The following is a 25,134-nucleotide window of genomic DNA, read 5'->3' on the forward strand; positions in this document are numbered from 1 at the left end:
GGGCTCTCTTCTCTTTTCTTTCTACATCTTCTCTCCCTGGATGATTTCTTCAGCTCCCATGGGTTCGATTATCATCTCTATGAAGCTGCTTCCCAAATCTATATATCTAGGCCTGGATGAGGTGTTCTACATCACCAATTGCCTCCTTGATGTCTCCTTGGCACCTCAAACTCAACATTTCCTAAAAGAAAATGACTTGTCTTTGCTACAAACCTTCTTTTCTTCTCTAATGAGTGTATTTCTGTTGAGGGCACCACCAACCTCCCACTCACTCAGATTCATGATTTCGAACTCTTCCCACTTATCAACCCCATCCCTCCTCCCATAGTCAGTTGCCAAAGCTTTTCAATTCTACCTCCATAACATTTCTCATATCTGTCCCCTTTGCCTTCTACTCATAGCCTCCAGCCTAGTTCAGGCCCTCATCTCCTCTCATCTGGTCTATTTGCAACAGTCCTCTAACTTACCATTGTGACTCCAGATAGATAGATATGTATATATATAGATATAGATATAGTATATACATATATGTATATATACACATATATATACAATATAAAATACAGCCTGGCATTTAAGACCCTCCATGACCTGTCTCCCACCTATCTTTCTAGCCTTATTTCATACTACTCACTTTCATGAACTCTATGTTCCAGCCAAACTGGACTATTAGTTCTTCTCCTACCACCTCCCTCCTCTAAGCATTTGCAAGAGCTGTTCCTTATGCATGGAATACAATCCCTTCTTCTCTTTTCTCTGAGTTTGCCTTCCAGGGCAGGCACATGTACCACATCTTCTTCAAAAAGCTCCATGTGGCATGCACCTCTCTCCTCAACCCACCCCCAGTGGAAGGGAAGTTTCTTGAGAGCAGGGATTGTTTCATTTTGTATCTCTTATCCTCAGCACCCAGCACAGTGCTTTCTTTGCACATTGGAGAGTCTTGGCTCTAATTTTTTCTTTTTGGAGGGGGGGAAGGCAATTGGGTTTAAGTGACTTGCCAAAGGTCACAGAGCTAGTAAGTGTCAATTGTCTGAGGCCACATTTGAACTCAGGTCCTCCTGACTCCAGGGCCAGTGCTCTATTCACTGCACCACCTAGCTGCCCCTGCGCATTGGAGAGTCTTAATTAAGGTTTATAGAATCAAATCAACTGTATATCTTTTGGTTCAAAAGGGAAAATATACATTAATTCATTTGAGCCTCTCAACAATTCTGTTACATGGGCAGTAGCTGAATCAGCACCCCCATTTTACAGATGGAAAACTAGAGATCAGACACGTCTAGCAACTTGCCTATAGTCATACAACCCATAAGGGGCAGAAATAGGACTCATATGGGGTCTTTTAACTCCAAGTCCAGTATACCACACTCCTTGTCACACAGGGAAGTCATTACAGGTCAGTATTTCTAGTGCTTTCCTAGTTAAAAATGCTCCCCACTGCCATGTTGCTGGTCAGGGCCCAGGTCCTTTGTCCACCTTTCAGCATTTCTCCTGTCCCACCCCTTCCCTGGGGATCCAGGCTGCTGTAGTCCATGACTCTGATCTCGTTTGCCATCCAGAAATAGCAGCTGTATTTGCTAGGACAGGGGCCCGATCACTGCTGCTGCTGTTTCGAACTCTATAATGAAATGGGGGGATGGGGATGGAATTTCATTTCTGCTCCACTGATTTACTTCTCCCTGATGCCTTCCCGATGGCAGCTTCCTGAAATACTCAAGAGCTTTGATGGATGGAGGGTGGAAAGAGGGGGGAAGGGTGGGTGTGCTAATTTAAATAGCTTGATTGGAGAAATTCAAGAAATCTTTGAGTTGGGAGGACAGGTGGAGATCTCTGAGTAATCAGGTGGCAAAGAGCTACCCCCTTCACTTTGTCTTTCTCTATCTCAAATCTGGAATGATCATCTCTGTGCCTGCCCTCTCCATTAAATAAGACACTGGATTATTAAAAACAGATTTTGAGGGAAAACAGGCCAAGACAATAGATTAGCGGGTACAAGTACCAAGGTTCAGAATTTCTGAGCCAGAAAGGGCATGGGAAATGGTTTCATCTAACCACCCCCACCTTCATTTTGCAGAGGAGGAAACTGAGAAACCACTTAGCCAGTGTCACATAGCTGGTTCATGATAGAGCTGGGGCTAGAAACCAGGCCTCCCAACCCCCACTAGGATAGGAGGATCCAGCAAGAAGAGTTATGATAGCATTAAAAAATGGACAGAATGTAAATTCCTTGAGGCCAGGGACTGTTTCATTATTTTTGTCTATGTCTCTAGTGCCTGGAATTTAATGTTTATCGACTGATAATGATAGTTCATCTCTGATAGCTTTCAATTCCTAAGCTTAGTTGGATGTAAAAATGTTTTTTATCTCTCATTATTGTACCTGCCTTATAGCAGGCAAATTTCTTATTTTCCCCTTCCTTGTACAATGTCTAGGCTCAGTCCCTTCTGCTTTCCAAATTTCTATTTGCCAAATGCTTGTCCTTCTTTCATACATATATCCTAGGAGGGAAGGCTGTATCGCCATTCGCATTTTACAGGGATAGAACCTGAGACACTGAATAGTGTAGGTGCCTCTTTGATTATATATTTAATTATGCCAGTGCTTATGGGGGCAGGCTTTTAGGATCATGAGTTTAGAGCTGAAGTGGAATGTGGAAACATCTAACTACTCTCATTTTATGGAAGACGAAACTGAGGCCCATGAAAGTCAAGTGACTTGCTCAAAATCATAGAGATACTAAGTGAAAGAATGAGGATTTGAAGCCAGGTCCCTTGACCCTCAAATCCAGGACTGTCTCCACTGTAGCATACTGTCATCTAGGAGGGGTATCTGTATCATTCTGTCCTGAGGAGGTCCTAAGAAAGAAGAGGAAAGGGAAAGGTATGAAGTGTGTCCCCAAGAAGCCTTTTTCCCTCCTCTCTAATCTTGGGCTATAATCTCTGAGGGTGAATGGCTGAAGAATTGTGGAACCATGGCGCAGTGTTTGCTGGAGATAAACATGTTGGGAAAGCTTAAAAAATCAGCAAGTGTTTATTTAAAATGCCTACTGTGCACCAGACACTGTGCTAGGCCTGGAGGTCTCAAAGACAAAAAATGAAGCAGTCCTTGTCCTCAAGGAATTTACTTTCTACTGGGAGAAATAAAGATGTGGTTAAGTAAGTTTTTTGAAGTTCCCAAAAGAAAATACAAGGTAATTTGGGGTAGAGGAGATCAGGCACTATGGGTACCAGGAGGCCTACATGGGGCACCTGAGTTGAGCGTTGAAGGGAACTAAGGATTCTAAGAGTCAGAGAAGAGAAACTGAGGCGGTCTGTGCCCCAAGAATCAGTTTTCCTCCTTGTTGGGGGAGCCCTGCCTCCTCCACAGATCATCTGGGAATTGCTTATCAGCAACACAGACAGTATTCAGCTAACACCTTAATGAGGGGAAGCCATGGAGACAGATGGCAGGCCTCAATTAGCAATGCCAGCACAACGGTTTTTCACATTGCCTCCCCTGCACCTCCCTTTAGTGTCCCAGGGAAAACATTCCATAATCTCATCCTCTCCCCTCCCTAGACTGAACCATGGGATCACTAGGAAGCCCCAGCTACCATACCTTTGGGACTTGTCCTGGCATCCTGCCTACTGAAGGGCCCAGGCATGGATGATGTAGAGGGTGTGTGTGTGTGTGTGTGTGTGTGTGTGTTAGAATGGGCTTATTAAATTAAACAAACATTTATTAGGTACCTACTATGTGCAAAGCAGTGTATTGTCATAGAGAGCTAGCCTTGGTGCCAAGAAGACCTGAATTCTAATCCACTTTGTGCCATAGATTCTTCATGTGACCTCAGTCAAGTTACCACTTCTCAGTGCTCTAAGTAGCCCTCTAAGACTACAGGTTACAGAGAAGGCATCATTCTGCATTAGTACAGGGATTTTCCTCAACCAGATGTTCCTTGTGTCAAGGAAATCACTACTCCAGGCCTATACTTAAATACAAGACACAATGCTAGATGCTGGGGATTCAAAGATAAATAATGAAACAATTCCTACCCTCAAGGAACTTCCATTCTGCCCAGAGGATACAACATAGGAAAGTGTTCTCTACTAACAACAGAGATAAGTCAGGGATAGTAGGGATGGGAATGAGAGCAGCAAATATCAGCAATGGTCTTGTGTAGGAAATAGCTCTTGTGCTGAGCCTTGAACAAAGGCAGAGAGTCTGAGAGATAGAAGTGAGGAGGGAGTGCATTCCAGGCATAGGGGACAGCCTATGCAAAGAAAGAGAGGTGGGAGAGATGGAATGTTGAATATAAGAAACAGCAGGAAGGCCAATTTGGCTAGAATGTGGAGGGCATGACTAGGAATAAGGTGAAATAAGCCTGGGGATTTAAATGGGAGCCAGAATGTGCATCATCTTAAATGCTTCTCCCAGTAGTTTGTATTTTATTCTAGAGGGAGCCACTTCAGATTCTAGAGCGGGAGAGTAACAGACTTTTTCAGCAAAAGTATTTTGGGAGCTGCATGAAGGACAGATCAGAAAGGGAGGAAACTGGAAGTTGGGAGAACAATTTTGGGCTCTGCAGGTGAAAGGTGATGAGGCCCACAGAATCTCAAAGTTGGAAGGAACCTCAGAGATAACATCTATTGCAACCTGTGTCTAACCTAAAATTCCCCCGTCAGCATCCCAATCTCAGTTGCAATTATCTAGCCTCTCCATCCAAAAAGGGGGAAACCGTTGTCTCCTGAAGTAGCACATTCTGTTTTGGGTTAGTTCTACTCTTTAGAAAGTTTTTCCCGACATAGAGTCTTAATCTGCCTCTCTGTCAAACCCACTCACCATCCCTCTTTTTACCCTGTAGGGCCAAGCAGAACAAATCTAATCATTCTTCCATATCACTGACCTTCAATTATTTGAAAACTCCTATCTTGTCATACCCAAAGTCTTCTTTTCTCCTGTGTCTGATTTCTTCAATCAGTCTTTGCCTGACAGAGTCAAGCATCCTGATTGCCTTCTCCTGGATACCCTCTAGCCTACGTCCTTCTGAAGATATGACAATGCCATCTGAACACACTATTCCAAATGCGAACTGATTAGGGAAAGGTACTGAAGAAGCCTCACCTCCTTTCAGAATACTATTTTTCTCTTGAAAACATTGAATTTGGGGACTGATGTGTCATGCTATTGACATTTCAAGATTTCCACTTACCACAAAACCCAAATGTTTTCTTCAGGAGCAGTTGTCTAGCCATGCCTACCCTATATAAAGTTGATTTTTTTCCTGAAGGGTAAGCACTTATCCCTATTTCATTTTGTCAGCTTTGGCCATCGTTCTAGTCTGTCACATCTTTTTGAATCCTGATTGTGTTACCCAGCCCAACATAATCATTTTTCTTTCAGCTTGGTGTCACATTCCCATTTGATGAGCATATACCCTTTTGATATTGCCCAAATCATTGATAAAAGTCTTGAATAACACAGAGTCAAAGGAAAATCTCTAGGACACTCCAATGGAAACCCCTCTTAAGTTGATATTAACCCACTAATGACAAGTCTTTTGGGCTCAGTCATTTGACCAGTCTTGAATTCACCCAACTGTACTGCCATCTACCTCTTCTTCTCTACCAGGAGGGTGTGGAAGACTTTGTTATATAGCCACCTTTCAGTTTCTTCTTGACACAATCTCCCTCTATTCCCAATTAGCAGCACTAGTGACTGCTCTGGTGCATATATAACTGAGAATACATACAATATTAAGAGCTGAAGCAATTTCTCTAAGACACCAAGTGATTTCTTCCCTCTTGGACCTGACATCAGAATGACACGAGAGAGAGATTATGCTACTTTCTCCTCCCTTTCCCTGATCTCTTTTTCCTATTAACTTCTGATGCCTCTCTCCCATATCTCTAGATCTTCAGCAGCCATCTCTCTCTCTGACTTTGTCTCTCTACTTTTTTTCTTCTTCTCTCTTTTACTCTAAGAGTTTATTAGTAGCTATTTTGAGGGGAGCTGATTAGAGAGGAGGGTATCATCATTATTACTTCTAATTCATCAAAGCCATCAGTCAGCTCACAAAATATTAATTTACAGTGTTCAATACTATTGGGAAGGGCGCTGAATTTAGAGGAATTGTGTGGCCCGCAACCTTGGGGAATTTACAATTGAGTAGGAAAAATGAAAAAGACACAGTTAATGACCCCTTCCATTTCTACAGTGCTTTTCAGTTACAAAGAGCTTTACATTAATAGTTGAATTTCAATTAATCCCACAATAACCCTACAAGGTAAGTAGAGCAGGTATTAATATCCTGGTTTTACAGATGAGGAAACTGAGGCTAAGAAGGTTGCTCAAAATTAAGTCAGTCAAGTAAAAAAAAAGCACTTAAAAATGATTAGTGTATGCCAGGCCCTGTGCTAAATGCTGGAGAAGAAATACAAGCCACGAGAAAGACATCTCCCACCCCCAAGCAATTTATATTCTAATGGCGGAAAATAACACATAAAAGGGAGTTAAAGGGGAAGAGGAAGGGTGCCCCAGGTGGGAACCTGGTGTCAAAATCTAGAGAATGAAGAATGGTTAGTCTGGATCCTTCCAAAACATGGAGGTTCCAGGAGAAATTCATTGAGGACACAAGAGGCCATAGGGCAGAGAGAGAATGAAGTTGGAACATGGCGGCAAGTGCAGAGAGTAAAGAATGGCTGGAGGTGTATAGCAAGTTAGTGGTAAAGTTGGGACTTGGACATAAGTCATCTGGCTGCAGGTGCAATGCTCAGTCCCCTGCATCTCTGTAGGGAGAGGATACACAGCAGTGTGTGGAGGGCTGGACTTGGATCCCAGAAGATCTGGCTTCAATCTGGCACCTACTGGCTCTTTCTCTGTGGACAAGCCACTTAACCTCCCTTTCTTCATCCATAATATATGGACAATAATATCTCTAGTACCCAGATCCCAGGGTTAGTGTGAGGTTGAAATAAGAAAATACATGGAAAATGTCTTACAATTTTAAAATTCAATATAAAATACCAGTTATTTTTATACACAACCACATGAAGATCAGAACACCTACAAAGACACCTAATAATCAGTATAAATCAATACCAATGATGTAAACCAAATCTATAGGTGCTGATGAGATTCAGATTTAGGGAGTACTTAATTAGATGGGGCTAATCAGAGAAACATTCTTGGAGGTGTTGTCTGTAAGTTGCAGTTTCCTCATCTGTAAAGTTAGGAGATTAGATCTGATGTCTCTAAAGCTGCTTTTCGTCCTAACATCCTCTAATCTATGAGTCATGGGAAAAGGCAGAGAGAAGAGTATTGGCAGGGAATCTGTAAGGAAATTAGTGTCAGCTGGTTGGGAAGCCCTGGGTAAGACTGGCAAAGGCTGTGTGGCAGTCCACATTTGAAGAGATGAAATTTGAAGAGTAAGAGAGGATGCATGACTATTAGAAGGTTTAAAGGGTGTACCCATTTTGAAGATGGAAAGGTTGAGGGAGGGAAAAGTGAATTGTATGTTTGGTCTCTGCAGAGGCTATCTGGGCCCTGGAGGGATAGCAGATGATGGAAAATACTTCAACTGTACAGGTGGAGCAGCAGCATACATTGACAAGTGGATTCTGGGAGAAAATCATCTGTATCGTTTCCCATCTTGCAAGGTAATTTTTAGAAATGTAGTCTATTAGGAAATTTCATTCTAAGAGAATGAGATCCTCACTTGGATCCAAATACCTAGGAACTGTGGATTTAGAGCCAAAGGATATGAGTTCAAAGCCTAGCCCTGCTGTTTATATCACCTTGGACAAGTCAATTATCCTCTCAGGGCCTCAGATATTTCATCTGAAGTAAAGGGGGCTGGACTGCAGGTGAAAGGTGATGAGGCCCACAGAATCTCAAAGTTGGAAGGAACCTCAGAGATAACATCTATTGCAACCTGTGTCTAACCTAAAATTCCCCCGTCAGCATATCCTTAATCAAGGGTATTTGAACAGCTTTCTAAGGGTCTATACATTTGGATGGGAAAAAGTTATATTTTTATTTCAGTATTATTGGTCTCCCATGTAATCCTGTGCATTTTATTTTAATTGAATGTACTAAAAACATGATTCTGAGAAAGGGTCCATGGGCTTCACTAGACACTGACAAAAGAGTCCAACACACACACACACACACACACACACTCTCAGAAGTTAAGAAGCCCTAGAGTAGCACTTAACATCAAGCTTTTAAGGTCTCTTCCAAGTGTCAATTCTATGATCTCTTTCCCTATCTCCCAAATAAATACTAACCCAAAGTTGGGAAGATGATTGTTGAACAATTTGCAAGAATAAGAATTGAATCATTAGATCTTAGTGTTGGAAAAGACCACCCTCCAAATTTCCATTAAAAGAAAGTGAAACAGAATTTATTGTATCATTAAGGTGCCAGACTTGGTTTAGTAGAAAGAAAACTGGATTCAGAGTCTATGTACTTGGGTTCAAATCTCTGCTCTATCACTTGCCACCATGTGCAAACCACTTAACCTCCCTGGGCCTCACCTCAGTTTTCTCATCTGTAAAATGGATGATCTCTAAGGCCCCTTTCAGCTCCAACATTCTCTGATGCAGTGAAACAATAATTAAAGATAGAAGGAAGCACCAACAGAGTTAACCATACAGAAAACTAACAGCATTGGAAGTACAGAATACTTTAAAATATCAGCAGATACAAAGGAAGACAAACTCCATGACAATACTAGGTACTTAGAGAGGATATCACAGCCGAGGTAGCACCAGAATGCTAATGAGGAGATTTCATGGCAGTGCTGCTGATATCTAGCATGCCATCGGGAGACGATGCCAAGACAAAAACTAGAGTGCTTAAATGGATATGAAACACCTGAGTTTAGCCCTGAGTTGGCAAAAAAGATTTCGTTAAACTAGGAAGTTGCCAGATGGCAGCCTTCCTCTCCTTGGTGGCCTTGCAGCTAGGCTCCTCTCAAGCCTGCTTCCCCCCAGTCCACTGCCTTCCCACCGTAACCTCCCCAGCCATGCCCTGCGAGCGTTCTGGAGTTGCTGTCATTTCTCTTCATTCTCTCTGCTCTTGCCTTAATTCAGTCCCATTCACCTGAAATCCACCAACTGGCTTCTTACTGGTCTCCCTCCAGGTCCTTACTTCTCTCATTCATTTGACCCATTGTTGCCCGATTAATTAGCCCAAAGCTCAACTCTGATCATAGGATCACAGGATTCTAGATTTAGTGCCGGAAGGTACCTTAGAGATCACTGAGCTTAATTCCCTCATTTTACTGATAAGAAAACCAAGGTCCAAAGAGGTGAGTGACCAGCCTAAAACGCCACAATTACAGAGTCTGTGGTGGGATTCAAATCCGGGCCTTCCTTACTCCGGGACCAACACTCTCTGCACTCAGTCATGCTGCCTCATCACACTCCTCTCCCCTTTGCTACTCTGAATGACCCAATGGATTCCCATTGACTATAAAATAAAATCCAAATTCCTGAGCCTGAAATTTAAGGTATTTTTTGTGATTTGGTCCTCCAAACATCTTTCCTCATCACAGGGAAGCCAGTTAATCTCTATGGGTTCCAGTTTCTTCTTTCGTTAAATGGGCATTATAATGACTACAATGCCTACTTTACTAGGTTGCTGTGAGGATTAGATGAAGTAGTATATTTACCTAGCAATAATAATATAAAAGGTAACATTTAAATTGCATTTACTATGCACCAGGTGCTGGGCTAAGTGCTTTATCAGTCTTTTCACATTTGATCCTCACAATAACTGTGGGAGTCAGAAGCTGTGTTATCTGAATTTTACATATGAGGAAGGAGAGGCAGACAGAGGTTGAGTCACTTGCCCAGGATCACACAGCTACTAAGTGTCTGAGGGTGGCTTTGAACTCAGGTCTTCAGGACTCCAGGCCCAGCATTTTATCCCCTGTGATACCTAACTGCCCTTTTCTTATAACCTATGCTCAGGTCAAACCAGACTGTCCACGAGTGCCTGAATGATCTCCACAACCTTACTCCCTATGCAGGTTTACATGTTTACCTAGGTTGCTCCCTCCGTTGCTGAGCTTTGTCTGTTTGATTCCTACAGATCCTTGAAGGTCCATCTCAAATGCCACCACCCAACAAAAGCTTCCCTGACTATACAAGCCAGAAGTGATCCCCTCATTCTTCTGAATTACATATCCCTTCATGTGTCGCTTATTATGGTTTCACATTTTATTTTACGTTAAAAATTATCCGTGGATATATCTTATCTCCCCTTACTAGACTATAAGCACCTTGAGGGCAGGAGTTGTAGCTTATTCTTTATCTTTGTATTTTTCACAGTACCTTAAACAGAGTAGATATTGTATTAGTGTTATGCTACTTCCCACTCCCCCTCCCCCACCAGGAACACAGCTCATCCAGAAATATGTTTTGTATGACTCCATATGTATCATGTGTCTTGCCTTCACAATAGATGGGAGAGGGGTGGAAGGTAGGAAAAAATTTGGAACTAAATATACAAATTAAATTAAAAAAATTGTGCTGCCTAAATTAACTAAACTAACTTAACTAAATTAACTACTAATTTCTAGGCACAAATGAACCCAAAAGTTCAAATTTACTTATAAATAAATTTCCAAAATCCACACCACAATCCACTCACAAAATACCCCAGTGCCCAGCCCTCTGCTAATGCTAGTACTGTAAGTAATACAGAGAAACATAAAACATGTCGCTCTCAAGGAAAGTATAATCTAGTAAAATGGCATTCTATGATGCAGATTCTATAAGATGCACATGACAAGTAAAATAGCTTCATTAAACAATAATATATGAGATAACATGAGGCAGCCTATGATAAAATGCTATATAAGTGAAACAGTTAATAGATACTTTCAAAGTTCAGAGGAAGCAGAGTTCACTGTGGGCTGGAATCATCTGGGTAGGCTCCATGGTATAGCAGTTAGGGGATAATAGATCCAGAACTGGAAGCTACCTCAGAGGTCCTCTGGTCCAATCCTTTCATTTTATAGATGAGGAAACAGGCTATCTTACCTAGGTGACTAAGGTCACATGGCACATAAGAGTCAGAGGATTTGAAGGTAGAGAGGAATGGGACATAGAATTCCAGGCAGATAAATAGTCCTGTACAAGCAAAGGCTTAGAGGCAGCATTCCATGGGTGGTGCTTAATGGACAATGTGGAGACCCACCTGACCGGACAAGGGCTTTTGTGTGGCAGGAGTAATTGGATATAGGATTTGAAAGGTCAGATGAGACCATATGGAGAGGCCCTTGAATGCTAGGATGTAGAGGATGCAGCCATGTCAGTTTCCACAGAAGCCTAGTGACAGAGTAGTACTAGAAGAACCCCAAGGTCAAGGTCTCTTGATTCAGTATCAAGAGTGTGTGGCATTAATGTGCCAGCAGTGACCACTTTCATGTCAACATCCTCCAGCTGCCTTCATCCTGGATTATCTTGGGCCTCACTGGGGCTGGTGGCTGCCCCTGCCTTCTGCTGGGGGCAGAGAGGTTATCTTCCTGCTTAGGATCCCGCTGTGCTGAAAGCCTTTGTCAGAGGAAATGAGGAAACTGGGAATTGCTTTGGGAGGGCAGCTGCCTCCTCTGTTTGATGATTTGGGGAGAGGCGGAGAGAGAAGCTGTTTGCTAATGGGATCACCAGTTTGTGTGTTCCCAGGGAAAGAAAGTAGAGCTCAGGGAAGCTTTCATCAAAAAGCCAATTCTTTTCCTGTCCTAGATGTGAACGGTTCCCTCCTGTGTTTCAGGAACTCTACAAAACAACACAGCCCTTTGATCCTGAGGGCATCTTGGGGACGATTAACTCCATCGTAATGGCTTTCTTTGGGCTTCAGGTAAGTGGAAAATAAGACTGATGATTGCAAGAGAAGGTGGAACAGTGTTTATGCCCCAGTGTAGTAGAGAGTAGCAAAGCCTCCAAACCTAGATTCCCATCCTCATTCTTACCCGCTCGGTGACTTCATCCAGGGTAAGTTAATTCGCCTCTTGGAGACTGTTTCCTCATCTTTAAGTCAAGTTAACAAGTATGGTAGCAATAGAATGCCCCTGTTTATGTTTATGCCCCTGATCTTTTTTGGTTTCCTATGCATTTAAAAAACATCTTATCACTGCTCTTTTCTTTCTTTTTCATATACTTACTAACTCATCCTTCCTCAAATAGAACTTTAGCCTCCCTTTTAACACATACTCATGTCAAACAAAACAACGCTTTGGCTGTATCCAAGAGCTCATTCTACCTATCTAGTCCATGACCGCTCTGCCAAGAGGTGGGTGGCATGCTTCATCAATGTCTTCTGAAGTCATGACCCAACAAACATGTATTAAGCATGTACTATATGTAGATTAACGAGTTTAGATAAGACACAGTTCCTGCCCTCACAGAGTTTACAATCTAGCACAGAGCTGACACCTGTACAAAGAACTATCATACATAAAAGTACCTGATATATAATTTTTGGACATGGCTAATGCAGAAATTTGTTTTACTTGACTATACATAATTGTTACAAGGATTTTTCCCCCAATTGAAGGAAGTTGGGGAAGAGAAAAATTAAATACTTGTTAATTTTCAAAAAAAAAGAAATTTGAAATGTAGAATGGAAAGGTATAAAACAAAATGTTATTTGATGGGGGAGGGGTGGGAAATGGGGAGAAAGGCCATTACAAAGGAGATCAGCAAAGGCTTACCAGAACAGTTGACCTTTGAGCTAGAATTTAAAGTATCATTACAAATTTAGCAAATGAGAGGTGGGAGAAGATGCTCTAGGCATAAGGAAGAGTGGAAGCAAAGGAATGAGGCAAAAACACAGGAATTGAGTGTAGTCTATTTTGATTGGACCATAAATAGCAGGGGATAAGTTTGGAGAGGTAAAGTAACACCAGATTATAAAAAGCCTTGAACGCCAGATAAAGGTGTTTAAATTTTATTCTATAAGTAATAAGGGAGCCACTGAAGATTTTTGGATAGGCAGAGAGAAAGAAAGGCATTCTGGGCTAGGCGAATAGCACAAACAAGTCTGGAGTCAAGAAAGAACACAGTATATTCAAGGGAAAGGGTAGAAATTAGCCTAGCTAGAACATAGACCAACATAGTGGTGGCTTAGGGGGAGACAAAATTAGGTAGGTAGAGTCTGGCTGGATGGTGCAAGGTTTCTAATGCCAGAATGAGAAATTGGGATACTACCCTGGAGACAGCAGGGAGTCATCAATGATGATGAGCTGAAACTTGATTTAAAAGCACAGACTGGTATAAGCATATGTCCCCACCATGTTGTGTTCACAAATCTCCAGACTCTAGCCCAAGGGGCAGTGATTTTTTTACTGTGGGTGACAGTGGCCATGGTGTTCAAGTCAGGATATATATAAGATGTTTCTCTTCAAGTACTCCATATGCAAAAGGCTCAACTAGATGAATGAGGAAAGAAGAGTAAACAAGGTAAAGCTTGTATCTAGGTAACTAATGGTCCTCTAGAGAACACTCGAGAACTCTTCTTCCCTGCTCTGTTCAGCATCAGTGGAAAATCACTCGAGTACTCCAAGCTCATCCAATGACTTCCCCATCAGCTGCCAGGGAGCTAAGATTTAGCCTCTCTTTCTCCTCAACAACCAAATTAAATGGTTCATAAGCAGCTTCCTGGTATTTCTCTTTTCCCATTCCCACCCCCTTCCCTTACTGTTTTGGTTCATGCAGTCAAGAATTCCACATTAATTTAAAGGCCTCCAGAAAAAAGTGACATCTTTTTCATTAAATGTTTCATTGTCTAGGCTAGGAAGATCAAAGGACCGAGTAAGATTTAAACCTGAGCCCCTGCTCCTTAGCCCAGAGCCAAGATATTGACAGATCCCAAAGTCCATAAATAGAGCCCAAGATAATCCTTTCCATTACCAGTGTGATCAAGGAATGAGTGACAAAACCAGGGTTAGAATTCACATCTCCTAACTCCCTACCCAGCATGTTTTTCTTACAGTTTATGAAGTATTCTTTCTCCTGATGCCCCAGACAAATCCCCAAACCATGAGAGGAAACATGGAATGGTAGAAAGAACACTGATTGGACTTGACCAATGCCCTTTAAACTTTTTTTATTGTATACTCCTATTAGTTAATTTTTTTTAGCACACTCACAATTTTAAGTAACAAGTCATTTACAATACTTACTTGTTTACTCATGTATAATGTATGACTGTAGCAATAATTATAAACATTATACAACTTACACAAAAATAGAAATTTTAGAAGAATGAAATATAGATGAAGTGATATTCGATCCTAGGGTCAGTAGGGAGCTACTGGAGTTTATTGAGTAGGAGATGCTATGGTCAGACCTGAGCTTTAGGAAAATACTTTTAGTAGTTGTGTGATGGACAGGAGTAGAGAGAGACTTAAGGCAGGGAGACTATTCAAACGCTATTACTATAGTCCAGATGAGAGGTGATAAGGACCTGAACTAAAGATGGTGTCTGCATGAGGAAAGAGATGGGATCTATGTGAGAGTTGTAGAGGTAGAAATGGCAAGATTTGAAAATTGATTGGTTATGTAGGGATCAGGGAGAATGAGAAATGGAAAATGATACTAAGCTAGTGAACCAGGGTGAGGTGAAGGAAAGTGCTTCCTTCAACAGTAATAGGGAAATTTTGAAGAGAGATAGGTTGGGAGAGGAGGGGGAAGACAAGGTAATGAGACAATCGAATCTGTCATAACCAATCAATTTCTGCTTACCCGGAGAAATTCTGTCCTTCTGTAGAGCTAGAGCCCATCCACTAAGGGGCAAGTATCTTCAGTAGCAACAAAATGATGGGAGGGTAGGATAGGGAGTCTGGCTTTTTCCCACTGGCATCTGCACAATCCTAGCTCAGAAGGAGCTGTGTGGTCACCTGTTCAGTGGGGGGAGACAGTGAATTTGGGGAAACGTTGGAGATTAAGGGTAAGTGTGGTTATGTTAGAAATAAACCCCTTAACTTGCTCTAGGGAGAAGGGTGGGATTCATCCCAACCTCTGATTGGTGAATCATGCACCCCCTTAGAGTGAAGACATAACTATCCAGTTTAGAACTCTTTGCACTAGATGATAAAAGACATGGTGACTAGGATGGCTGTCCTCCATGCTTGGAATGCCCTTCCTCCTCATCTCTGCCTCTCACAATCCCTTGTTTCATGCAAAACTTGGCCTCTTTTAAGGAAACCTTTCCTGATTCCCCTCACCCCCCCACAATGGCTAGTGTCCTCTCGCTCAAATAGATATATGTGCATATATGAATATACATAAAGTATTACATATATATTCTTATATGTATTAAATCTTATCCCTTTGGATAGAGTGTGAGTTCCCAGAGGGCAGGGGCTGTTTCATCTTTGTTTTTGTATCAATGGTGCCTAGCAAAGCGCCTTTATAATGATCAATTAATATAAAATTGATTGATTGATATAGAAAAATATATAACATGAAGAATGTCAAAAGATGAGAATGTTTATCTTAGAGATATGAACACTTATGGGGTAAGTAATAGCTGTCCTTAAATATTTAAAGCACTGTCATGATGAAAAGAGTGAACTTATTCTGTGTCATTCCAGAAGAGAGAGCGAGAACCAATGGATGGAAGTTACAGAGATACTGGGCTTTGGTTCAATAGAAAAACTGTACATTCTCAGAATTGGAAGAATCCTTAGATAATCTTGTCTAACCAATTCATTTTACAGATGAGGAAACTGAGTCCTAGGGAGGCTAAGTAATTTGCCCAAGGTCACACAGTGGCAAAGCTGAGACCAAAACCCAGCCCCGCCCTCTCTTCCTCTCTCTCTCTCTCTCTCTCTCTCTCTCTCTCTCTCTCTCATTCTCTCTCTTTAGATCAATGTCCTTTCTACTGAGTCATGCTACAGGAAGAACTTTCTAACCACTAGAGTTGACCAAGAGCAGAATGGTCTCATCTGTATGGTAGTGAGATTCCTAATTTCTTTGGTAGTGGGATGCCCATTAAATTCAAATCAATAAGCATTTCTTAACCGATGACTTTGTGCCAGGCCCCACACTTGGTCCTAGGGACACAAAGACACAGGTGAAAATAGTCCCCTCCTTCAAGAAGCTTACATTGTACTGTGAGGAAATCAACCCAAATGCAGATAAGAAGACAAAATATATATACAAAGGAGAAGAGGAAGGGCTAGCAAGGGGGAATAATAGCATGTAAGACAAGAGATATTTACTTTTTTGTGTGTGTCACAGACCCCTTGGGCAGTCTGGTGAAGCCTATGGACCCCTTCTCAGAGTCATGTTTTTATGCATAAAATAAAATACAGAGGGTTGCAAGGAAACCAAATTATATAGAAATACAGTTATCCAAGTATATCTACTTTTTAAACCCAGTTTCACAGACCCCAGGTCAAGAATCCCCAGTGTAAAGTCTGGATGACATAGGTGTGTTGGAGTCAGACCTTAGACAAGCTGAACTGGGAGGACCTGCCCAACTCTGGGATTCCAGCTTCCTTATCTGCTTTGACAGCTGTAGTTCTGGGCTTCATGGCTTGGTGGGCTGGCCCCTTCCCTGGACTGGCATTCAGCTGAAGTTGGCTATCGATAATTTACTGCTTCAGTTGGCAGGGGTCGAGGTGATAGGGAGTTTCTGGACCTCATCAAAGCTGTTCCCTGTCTAAAGCACCCAGGATCCTGAGGCGTTGGGCAGCCTGTGCCAGCAAGGTCAAACTTTGAACTCTGAGCATTTGGAGGGAGAGACAATCAGGATTGAGGGTGTCTCTTTTAGGGATATACTATGCTTGCTTGGTTCAAGGGGATTCTTTTATCTGAGGGAGGGTGGGAGGTAGCCAGAGTTTCTCTTGGAGAGGATTGTTGCTCCAAGGCTTCCTTCCATGTTCTGTGGAATATTAGGGGGGCCCTTGCTGATATGTTTAGGCAGCATCTACCCCCTTGGTTCTCTTCTTTCTCCCCCCTCCCTAATCCAGCAGTTACCTTTTCTAGAATTCTCATATATTTGCAAAACAAAAATTTCTCCTATTTTGCAAAACATCTTGTTCACTGTTCAGAATGCACTAAGGCCTTATTATCTGTCTTCAGCTAATTAAGAGGCTCTCTAATAAGCTAGAGGAACCTCAGTTAAGATGTCAACAGCAGTGATAGCCTCCTAGAACTACCAGCAACTTCTAGAATGTTAGAACTGGACAAGACTTCATTTCCTTGTCTGTAAAATGAAGGGATCGGACTAAAGGATTTCCGAGGTCCTTTGATCCTGGACTCGATAAATGACCTGAACGAGCAGAAGCTGGCTCTGCCTCAAACTGGTCACAAGCCCCCTAGACTGTGACAGGAGGAAGGGAGGAAGGTCACTAGGTCAGGTTGTTTCCAGTGGCACTGGCCTGGCTGTTACACAAATAAGAGGCTTCTTCTCTCTGCTGCAGGCATTTTCTCTGGCTTTAGCCCAGGAACGCTGGAATGCTCTCCCTCCTTAACTCTACCTGTATACTCCCCTGGCTTCCTTTAAATCTCAACGAAAATCCCATCTTTTAGAGGAAGCCTTTCCTTATTCCTCTTAGTTCTAATGTCTTCCCTCTTTTAATTATTTCCTATTTATCATATACATACGTATATATACAGATTGAAAAACAGAGATGGACAGAGAGCGACAGACAAAAAGTGGGGGAAAGAGAGAGAAGAAAGACAGAAACTGAATCAGAGAGACACACACAGAGAGAAACTAAGACAGAGACAGGGAAAGAGAGAGGAGAGAGAGACAGAGACAGATGGGGGAAGAGAGGAGAGACACAGAGACAGAGAGACAGAGAGAGAGTGAGAGAGAGAGAGAGAGAGAGAGAGAGAGAGAGAGAGAGAGAGAGACAGACAGAGAGCGCTTGTTTGTATTTACATGTTTGCTTGTTGTCTCCCTGATTAGATTGTGAGCTCCTTAAGGGCAGGGACTCCCTTCTGCCTCTTTTTGTATCCCCAATGCTTAGCACAGTACCTGGAACTTAGGTCCTTAATAAATTTTTATTGATCGACTTTTAGAGGCCAGCAGAGAAGAGGTAAGAGCCAGAAGTCCTCTCTTTCTCCCAACACAATCCAGGGGCTTGTAAAGGGCTCAAGGCAAAGGCAGCTTCTGCCTATCATTCAGGTTGGCTCTGATCTAAAGGTGCTAAGAGTGCATGGCCACTGCAGGCAAGGGAAATGTCACTAGATCAAGGGCCAGATGTCATGGTCATTGATGCCTTCAGTGATCCTGAATAAATCCTGTGCCTCCTCACGTTTTGTGTGACCTTGGAAAAGCCACATTTCCATGCCAAACGTTTTCAATGTGTTTTATTGATGCCCTTTTCTAAACATCACAACTTTTCTATCTATACCATCCTCCTCTCATCAAAGTATTCCCTTGAAACAAAGAAAAAAAAATCAAGCAAAGCTAACTGAGAGTACCATCCTCTGACAGTGTATATAGCACAATTCACTCATGGTCTCTCCCTGCTGCCTCCTCTAATCAAGGAGAGACATGCTTCCTCATCTTTTCCATGGGAGCCAAGATGGGTCATTTCAATTATTTAGGACATGCTTTGTTTTTGCACAATATGTTTAAAATGAAATCACCAGGAAAACAGAGGAAACCTCCCAGAGCAGGATTCACATCTGAGACCAGATTTTTCATTCAAGAAGCAAGTGGATTCCAAATAATGCTGAATTTCCCGTTAGCAACTCTTCCCTAGGGATACCATGGGAATGCATGAAGGCTCATCTGTGACATGGAACTCAAAGGAGGAGATAGTAACTAGGGCCCTCCTCTGAGAGCTCATTAGACAATCTCAATCATCACCATTCTGGGCTTTAATCTTCAGCCCTTGAAAGGGGTCATTTCTCACTCACCAGATACCCACCTGCTTAGCAGTCTTCTAAGCTGCCAAATCAAAGCTGTCCCCAGTTACTTCACAGACCCAGGATTTGTGTCTCCCCCATCAGAACAAAAAACATTGCTTATTTTGTTTGCTGGATTAGATTTAAATTGTTCCTCAAATATAAAATTAGGATTTGACTACACTGAATTCCTGGGAGGACCACCATCCAGGAGTCAGCAGAAGGAGTGGTCATGTGGCAGAAAGGGGGAAGGCAGCAGATGGACCTGGGTATCTGACCAAGTATAAGAGAGCCATCTGCATATCTTGGAGAGACTATGTGGGGTAGTAAATTGAGGACCAATCTTGGAGTTAGTTACACTTGGATATAGGTCTGCCTCTGACATACTAGCTATGAGACCCAGGTCACTTACCTTCTCAACGTAGTTCTCTACAACTCTGTGTTACAGACCAGTTACCAGTCTGATTCAATGAAGGAATTCTTTATACTGTTAAAAATACAGATTTAGATGCAAAAATACTTGTTTTTACTGATTTCTAGTCCATTGCCTCTCTGCCAAGAGGTGGGCAGCAGCTTCATCAGTTTTCTGAGGTCATGACCCAACAAACATGTTAAGCAAGCTCTCTATGTAGAGTAAGGAGTTTTGATAAGATACAGTTCCTGTCCTTACAGAGTTTCTAATCTAGTGCAGAACTAATTTATTTTTAGGTGTTTGTTTTCATTACCCATAATGGTTTAATGGTATGGGGCAGTGCCCCTTCTGGCTATTTAGTCACATTCCTGGAACCTTCATATGCAGACCTCTACATGAGCAAGATCATCCCCTACCAGTCCTAATAATCCTAATTTTACTTCTATATCCCTAGAAGTTACTCTTAGTGACTAATCTAATCAGGTCCTTAAACTTCCTAGTTTTTCTCATTGCATCTGTAATGCCAATGACTTAGTCTTCAAGTTCTAAACCCAGGTCTGACACTGACTAGCCTTATATGATACCATTCAGTCAATGTCCATTGTGGCAAGCTTTGGAGCCATTTTGGTTTTTTCCCTCTCCCTTAACTCCCCTCTCCAGCTGGTTTTCAAACCCATTTATTTCCACTTCTACACTAAAACACCTCCCATATTCTTCCTCTTCTCTCCATTCCTATGCCTACCATCCCTAGCATAGGCTTTCATTGATGCCTTTCCAGTCTGGAAGATGAACTCCTTGAAGGCAGAGACATATCATTATCATATTCATATTCCCAATGCCCAACATACTGTGGCTGCTTAATAAATGCTTCTTGAAGTTAACTGAATTGAATGGCCTTCTAATTGTCCTACCTATGGGAGTGTGCTGGAGTCAGTTTTAACCCTTTCTCACGAGAGACCATAGTTAAATTTTCAGTGTGAGCATTTACAATTTGGAAATCAGCAAAAACTGCACATCAAAGTTTGATTTATTGTTTTTTTGATTTATTAGACTCAAGAAAGTGTTAACAACACATATTAAATTTAAAAGTGGCTCTTGTGTACATTTCCCCTCCCAAAAAGATGGTTATTAAACATTTATCAAGACACTCCCTGCCTACCTCCACTCTCTTTCTCCTTCTGACTTATCCTGTCTTTACTCACAGATCTGGTCTTATCATCCTTCCGATCAAAACCATTTAATGGTTTCCTATTGTGTACAAAATCAATTCCTCATACTGGCATTCAGTACCCTTCAACAACTTGCACTGCCTTATCTTTCAAATAATAAAATCATAGAGCTGGAAGGGACTTGAGAAGTCATCTAGTACTCCCCCACCATTTTACAGATAAGGAACCTGAATGCCAAGGAGGATAGCATGCCCCAGTCACACAATGACTTGCCCAAGGTCACTGAGTAACAGAGGTGACATTCAAACCTCGGTCATCCCAAATATACATCTCAAACTGCCAGTTTCCCATCTCTCCCCTAACAATCACTATTCCCACACTATTGCTCAAATTTCATCTTGTCCTTGCTGAAATACTACCTGTGTACCCTTTAAGGCTCAGCTCAAACCCCTTGTAAAGACTCTTCTGATCAGTAAGTCATGATGGAAAAGTGTCACAGTAAAGTAGAAAGAGGACTGGCTTTGGGGGCTAGCTTTACATTTATGAGTCTGCTTAGGAGACCTTGGGTAAATAACTTTGTTTCTCTGGTGTTCAGGTAGAAAAGTAGTATGATATTGGAGAGACTACTGTCTCCAGAGTAAGAGGACCTTAGTTCAAATCCCACTTCTGATTCTCACTACCCTTGTGACTTTGGGCAAGTCACTTAACATCCCTGGCACTCAGTTTCTTCATCTGTACAATAAAGGGGATTGGATTAGATGGCCTCTGATGTCTCTTCTACTTGTAGTTCTATACTACTACTGTTTTTTCCTTCTGAAGACCTCAAATAGAACTTAATTTTCAATTCTTTTGTGCAGATGTAACTTATTTTGTATCCTGTTTTGTAGCATAGCACTTTCTAAGCTATAAACTTTATGAGAGCAAGGTTTGTACTCCTTCTCTGCATAAACTTTTCTACCACCTACCCCCACTGTGCCTAGCAGAACCAACTTTTAGTGACTGCTAAATAAAGGGTCGTTAAATGAACTGAATTATCAAATCCCCTAAAGTGCCTAGCCCAGGGTTGACTTTCATAGATCCTCAATATATATTTGTTGATGGATTGAATGAAAGCACTTTGAGAAGTATCTCCATTTTGAAAAGTGTAGCCAGCACTAATCCAGGCTTTTTGCACAAACTAAGTCTTCAGAATACATCAAAGAATGTTATTTTGACCCATTGGTCTGCACCAGGGAAGGCTGCTTGTATTAAATCTCTTGGGGCATCCATCTCTTCTGTCCTCAGAGAAAATCTGGGCATGTGACTCCCATCAGCGCTCTATCCAACAGCTGTGCTCCTGAAAAGTGGCTTGTCAGTCAAATATTTGCAAACTGTATTCACTTTTTCCAATTTACATAGTTTCTGAGGCATTTTATCTTCATTTCTATTGCCACAGTTCCTAAACATTTTACACTTTGGCTCTAGGTTTCTCTGCCTTGAAAGCCCTATTTGTGGTCTGTAAACAGAGGCATAAATACACTAGGAAACCTTCCATCATTTTAAAGAAGTAATTGCCCCTCAATTTTTCTCTTTTTGTAAGTTAAGAGTTTCAGATCAGTTTTTCATAAAGTATACTGTGGGTCCTTGAAGGCTGTGAGAGTGGTGGGCAAATGCTGGAGAGTTCTGAGAAGCTGGTAAGATTTTGAAGAAGGGCCCAACAACAGAACTGTGTCTTTGGAGGACCAGCCTAGCTCGGTTTATCTCTCATCAGACAGATGGCTACCAGGAGATGACTTTCCCCCTCCAAAGTAGTACATGAATTAGTATCTACTAGCAGGGGTTCTTAATCTTTTGTCGTGTCATGGACCCATTTGGAAGTCTGGTGAAGGCTATGGACCCTGTCACAGAATAATATTTTTATTTTTTCTAATTTATGTTATTTTTTCTCCCATTACATATAAAAATAATTATTTAATGTTTGGTTTTATTTTAAGTTTTGAGTTCCAAATTCTATTCCTCTTTCCTCCTTTCTTTCCCTCTCCCCACCCCAAGATGGTAAGGAATCAGATATAGGTTATATATATGCAATCTTGTAAAACATTTCCACATTTGTCATTTTATACAAGAAGACTCAAGAAAAAGAAAAAGAATGAAAGAAAGAATGTGAAAAACAGTATGCGTCAGTCTGTATTGAAACAGTATCATTTTTTTTCCTGTGGAGGCAGATAATATGCTTCAAAATATGTCCTTTGGGCTGATCTTGGATCATTGTGTTGCTAAGAGTAGCTAAGTCATTCACAATTCTTCATTGCACAATATTGTTGTTACTGTGCACAGCATTCTCCTGGTTCTGTTCATTTCACTTTGCATCAGTTCACGTAAGTCTTTCCAAGTTTTTCTGAAATCATCCTGTTCATCATTCTATTTGTTTCTTATAGCACAATAATATTCCATCACAATCATATATGACATATATGACATTCCCAATTGATGGGTATCTCTTCGATTTCCAACAGAAAAATATTTTTAAATGCATGAAATGAAATAGGATTACAAAGGAAACTGTATTGACATAAAGGTATAATTATTTTCTCCCATCCAAGTTCATGGATACTGTATTATAAGGGCAGAGTTTATAATTTCAAAGAGGATCATATATATGTCTGAAAGGTTCGGAACCGCGAGATATAAGGAATCTTCAAAGTAGGAGGCAGAAGAATCAAAGTATATATTTAGGCTCCACAGTAACCAACTGACAAACCAGCATCCCCATTTTGATATTTTGATCAAAAGCTTCCAGGCCCAATAAGTCCGCCTCACAGGAGTAACCGGGAGGCCACAGAGAAGCATGATGGTATAAAGCAAAATCATATACATGCTTCCCCTCTATGGTGAAAAGATTACCCACTGGCCTCAAGTCCTTGTTCAGCACTCCTCAATCCTCACATAGGTCAGCTCTGCTACCGGCAGCTCCTGCTTCAGCTTCGGCTGTAGCTGTAGCTGTAGCAGCCTCTGGCTCCAACAGAAGCTGTTTTTAACCATCTGGCTTCCGCAGGGGTGTAAGGTACGCCAGGGAAAGCACAGGTTCTTTCAGTCTGCTAAAGCAAGGTGAAGGGGTTGACTGGGAAAGCACAGGTTCTTTCGATCTGCTTAAGCAAGGGAAGCAAGGTGAAGGGGCTGACAAGCTTACTCCAATCCAACGTACAAACAGCATTGTTAGTTCAGGGGAAAAAGCAAAACTATTCAAGGGCACTTGTTGACTAAGTGCTAAGGAGCCCATTTTTGGTTAACCAACACAGATACCTGGAAATTTATCCATGGATCCCTGGTTAAGAACCATCATGCTAAAGATGTGTGAATGCATTGATAGAAGGAGAATATACACCAGTGAAATCATAAACCTGACAACCTAGAATTTGGAGCTGAATCTTATAGTATGGAATATAAGGATAAGGACTAAACTGTGATTTTATTCATAGAGGAAACTCCCAGGAGAGGAAACTCCTTCTCCCGGTGCAGGTCAGCACCATCTCTTTAACGTGTTGTAACAGAGAATTGCCTAGTTCATGGAGGAGTTAAGAAACTTGCCCAGAGTCACTCATCTATTATGTGTCAGGTATAGGAGATCTTCCTATTTTCAAGGCCAGCTCTTTACCCCCTTCACTACACTGCCTCTCTGAAGGCCACATAAGGATATCTGATAGAATATTGTAGAAATAAATATAAAAGTCCTTCACCTAGGTTCAAAAAGTAAACTTCCTAATTAGAAGATGAGAGAAATAAAGCTAGACAGAGCACCGGCAGAGCATCCCTTAAATTGTGATCTCCTTAACACTTTACACAGCAACAATATTGTACAATGATCAACTGTGAAAACTTAGCTATTCTCAGAAAAGCAATGATTCAAGACAATTCCAAAAGACTCATGATGAAAAATGCTATCCACCTCTAGAGAAAGAACTAATGGAGTCTGAATGAAGATTGAAGCAAACTTTTTTTTTTACTTTTTAAATTTTTCTTGTTTTTTTTGTCTGTGTTTTCTTTCATAAATGGCTAACATGGAGATACATTTTATTGTGCATATACAACTTATATCAGATAGCTTGCCTTCTCAAGGAGGGTGGAGGGGAGGAAGAGAGGTAGAGAATTTGGAACTCAAAATTTTTAAAAAACAAATGTTTAAAAATTTTTACATGTAACTGGAAAAAATAAAATATTTTTTAAAAAGAAAAAATTGTGATCTCTTTGAGGATAGGGTTGGCTTTTACTTTTCTTTGCATCAGTACTTAGCATGGTACCTGAAACATAGTAGGCACTTAATAAATGCTGTGAATTGACTTGACTGGGAGAGTAAAAGGCCTTGAGACTCAGCCATAGGTAAGAACTGAGGCTATTTAGCCTGGAGGAGATTTAGAGGAGATGAGATAGTTATCTTCATGTATGTAAAGGACTGTCATGCAGGAGAGGGATTAGATTGTTCTCAACAGAAGTTACAGGAAGGTAGATTTTGACTTGATAAAAGAAGGCAATTTTTAGCAATTAGAATTGTCCCAAACTATATTAAATACTAAAATAATCCCTAAACATTCCTAGGACCCCTCATTAAACCTAAATACTCAAATTTGCAAACAATTGCAATGTTTGCCCACCTTGTGTTGCTTGCATTCTCCCTGAAATGGTCCATCCAACATTGTGAGGGCCTTCCTCCTTCCTCTTA

At 41.4% G+C, this 25,134-nt stretch overlaps 1 protein-coding gene across 1 annotated transcript in view; it reads left to right on the top strand.

The window, feature by feature from the left end:
* The window catches only part of LOC118828694 (heparan-alpha-glucosaminide N-acetyltransferase-like), a 378,901-nt gene that overhangs the window by 297,543 nt on the left and 56,224 nt on the right, over nucleotides 1-25,134 (top strand). Inside the window, exons 13-14 of the mRNA XM_036735519.1 lie at nucleotides 7,511-7,637; nucleotides 11,761-11,847. Of these exons, the coding sequence (XP_036591414.1) occupies nucleotides 7,511-7,637; nucleotides 11,761-11,847 (214 nt within the window). The remainder of the gene's footprint in view (nucleotides 1-7,510; nucleotides 7,638-11,760; nucleotides 11,848-25,134) is intronic.

This window comes from Trichosurus vulpecula, chromosome 8, assembly GCF_011100635.1.
Source record: "Trichosurus vulpecula isolate mTriVul1 chromosome 8, mTriVul1.pri, whole genome shotgun sequence".
NCBI classification, from domain to species: Eukaryota; Metazoa; Chordata; class Mammalia; order Diprotodontia; family Phalangeridae; genus Trichosurus; species Trichosurus vulpecula.